General features: G+C 38.0%; 1 protein-coding gene across 1 annotated transcript in view; it reads right to left on the bottom strand.

Annotated features, from left to right (window-relative positions):
* Positions 1-1,982, bottom strand: part of LOC102852047 — a 60,503-nt gene extending 58,521 nt beyond the window's left edge. Inside the window, exon 1 of the mRNA XM_006883298.1 lies at positions 1,928-1,982. Within this exon, the coding sequence (XP_006883360.1) occupies positions 1,928-1,982 (55 nt within the window). The remainder of the gene's footprint in view (positions 1-1,927) is intronic.
* Positions 1,983-3,481: the final 1,499 nt, after the last annotated feature.

Here is a 3,481-nt window from a genome sequence, read left to right as displayed (position 1 = left end):
GGAGATAGGATAAACTCCTGGCATACACACTTCCTGATTTTGAACCATGCAATGTTTCCTTGCTCTGACAACTGCCTCCTGGTCCAAGGATAGGTTTTGTATAAGCACAGTTAATTGTTCTGGAATTTCCCTTCTTCTCCAAGTCAGCCACAGTTTGTGATCCACACCGTCAAATGCTTTTACATAGTCAGTGAAACACAGATAAACATTCCTTTGCTACTCTCTGCTTTCAGCCAAGATCCATCTAACATTAGTTATAATATCCCTAGTACCATGGCCTCTTCTAAACCCATCCTGCACATCTAGCAGTTCTCTGTTGATGAGTACATTCAAGTCATTTTTGGATAATTTTCAGCAGAATCTTTCTTGCATGTGATATTAATGATATTGACTGATTCTTTCCACACTCTGTTGCATCAACTTTCTTTGGATTGAGAATATAGAACTCTCTTAATAAATTGGTTAGGTGGTTGACCTTCAGATTTCTCGGCACAACATAGTGAGCACATGCAAGGCAGCATCTATGTGCTGAAATATGTCACTTGGTAAGCCGTCAATTCCTGGGGCCTTGTTTTTTGTCAGTTCTTTCAGAGCAGCTTGAACTTCTTTCTTCATCACCACAGGCCCTTGCTCATACTTTGTTTCATGAATTCTCTGTCAGCCAATTCCTTTTGGCACAGTAACTCTGTATACTCCTTTCATCTTCTTTTAATGCTTCCTGAATAATTTAATTTTCTGCCCAAAGCATCCTTAAGTATTTATTGCAACTCACAGACTGAATTTGTTCTTCAATTGCTTGAGTCTAAGAAATGCTGAGCAAGTTCGACCCTTTTGATTTTCTGATTCCAGCTCTTTGCACATTTCATTATAATACTTTGCTTTGTCTTCCCAAGCAGCCCTTTGGAATCTTCTATTCAGGTCTTTAGTTTCTTGATTTCTTCCCTCTGCTTTGGCTTCTCAGTGCTCTAGTGCAATATTCAGAGTCTCGTCTGACATCCTTTTTGGTCTTTCCTTCCTCCTCTGCCTTTTAAATGACCTTTTGCATCCTTCACGTATGATAGCTTTGATATCCTCCCACAGCTCATTTGGTCTTTGCTCATTGGTATTCAAGGCCTAAAACCTGTTGAGATGGTTTTGAAATTCTACTGGGATAGACTTGAGGTCAAATTTTGGTTCCTGTGGATTTGATTTAATTTTCCTCAGCTTCAGCTTGAACTTGGTGGTCTGTTTCATAATCAGCACCTGTCCTATCTAGCAATTCTTCCTACAAATGTAATCAATTTGATTCCTATGCATGTCATCAGGTGAAATCAATGTGTATAGCCTGAGTTTGTGTTTCTTATAGGAAGTATTTGCAATGAATAAATCTTTGAATGTACAAAATTCTATCATTCTATCTCTGGCTTCAGTTCTGTCACCAAGTCCATGTTTTTTAACTACTGATACTTCTTCCCTGTTCCAAACTTTGCATTCCAGTTACTCATTATTATTAATGCATCTTGATTGCAAAAGTTGGTTAGAAATCTTCTATTTCCTCCTCTTTGGCTCTAGTTGTTGGTGCATATATTTGAATGATAGTGGTATTCACTGGACTTCTTTGTATGCATATGGATATTATCCTGTCACTCACCACATTGTATTTCAAGATGGATCTAAAAATTACTTATGAAAGTAACCCCATTTTTTCCTCACCTTTTCTTCTCTGGCAGAGAAGATCATATGATCATCTGATTAAAAATGTCGCATGCCAAGCCATCTCACATTACCAAGCCTATTATGCTATGAGTTGCAAGCGACTCGACGGCACATAACAACAACAACAACATTATGCCAATATTTATGTGTCCCATCCCTTTCTTAACAATGTCCAATTCTTCTACATTCATGCTTCTCACATTCTACATTCCAATCACTAGTGTCTGCTTACGACTGTTCCTTCTTCCTTGTATTTCCGTATTTGAGGTCTCTGCCTCAGTTGCCATGTCTGCTAGTCTAAGTGTTCTCTATTGCACATAGAATTTTCAAAGGCCTGTTATTTTGGAAGTGGGTGGCCAATCCTTCTTTCTAGTCTGTCTTAATTTGAGTGCTCAGATTTAGGATAGTATCTGACAGACAAACATTTTACAGAAAGGAGCAGATGAAAGACATTTCCCCAGTTATAGAAATAACCAATAGATTCAGTGTTGCTACCCACCCCTGGTGTGTGTGTCTCGACCCCCCACCCCTTTCCCTACTCCACCAGCATCCCCTTCCATCCCACCTATGCCATTCAACACCTCTCTCCCCTTATTCAGCTCTTGATATTATGGCTCAAGCCTCAAGCCATCTGGACTTTTGTGATTCTGAATATCTTGCACTACTGCCAGTTTCTTATGCTATGGACAGTATCTCTTGAGTTTAGGAGTCTTTAAGTCGAAATACCAGGTACACAGAGGTTACAATAATTAAATCAAACATACTAACTTGTGAGAATAGACTGAGACCAGACAACATTTCATTCTGTTGTGCTCTCTTTGTGCCACCATAAAGTTCTAGAACATAAAGAATAACATTTTTGGATATTTAGGTACTGTCATCCCTTCTTGACCTACATCTCCTGGCACAATTGCACATAGCATTCTGACACTTGCTTCTATCACTGAGTTTTTCTACAGAATTTTTTTTTCTAGCCTGATCTACTCAATCTGTATCAATATGGGATACATGTCAATCCCAAGGTATTTCTTCTATTTGTACCTGTCACAAAAAAAGTCTGCCGCTATTGAAAATAACAGTGAATGATAGAAAAGTTATGAGTAGCTGTTAGAGATTAAGTTTTAATGAAAAAAGGCTCACCCAGATACAGGAGAAAATTGCCATTACCTCACTTCACTTTATACAAAGTCTCATGCAGTAAACAATAGAGCAAACGTAGCTAACTGTCCTAAAGTCTGCTCTCATCAATGGGCTTAAATGCTGTTTTTAGAATAAAGCGAAAACTTTCCAATTGGTTGGTTGTAGCAGTAGAAGAAAAGAATCTATGACCTAGTTAATAACCTGGACTATCCCAAGATAGAGAAACAAATTTCCATTTCATCAGTACAAAGAGAAGTAGCTGAAAACAACATGACATTTATAGCCCTACAGAGAAATGTGGACTAGAGCTAGGGCAATGAATCAATCAAAGGGAAGAGAATGTTGTGCTAGGCTTTCTTTGATCATGTTTATAGCTCCAGTCTTAATAGACATCAGGGAGTGCTTCTATTTGTGTGATGGGATGTCTGAACATATAATATGTTTTTGGTGGTTTCAAAATGTTGTTGCCTGTTTACTTTCTTACTTTTTGTGTCTCTGGCTCTCTCTATCCTATCTCTATTCTGTCCCTCTTTTATTCATAATATATAATATGGAAAATTAGTGATGTCACAAGTTGTAAATACTCTTTGAATTTTATAGCTAGGAAGACTCAGAACTCAATTTGCTCTCTACAATGTCTAAAATG

Source organism: Elephantulus edwardii, unplaced genomic scaffold (assembly GCF_000299155.1).
Source record: "Elephantulus edwardii isolate Elephantulus edwardi_28Jun2011 unplaced genomic scaffold, EleEdw1.0 scaffold00026, whole genome shotgun sequence".
NCBI lineage: Eukaryota > Metazoa > Chordata > Mammalia > Macroscelidea > Macroscelididae > Elephantulus > Elephantulus edwardii.
Note: the sequence above shows the minus strand (reverse complement) of the source record. Positions and strands in the feature narration are given on the sequence as shown.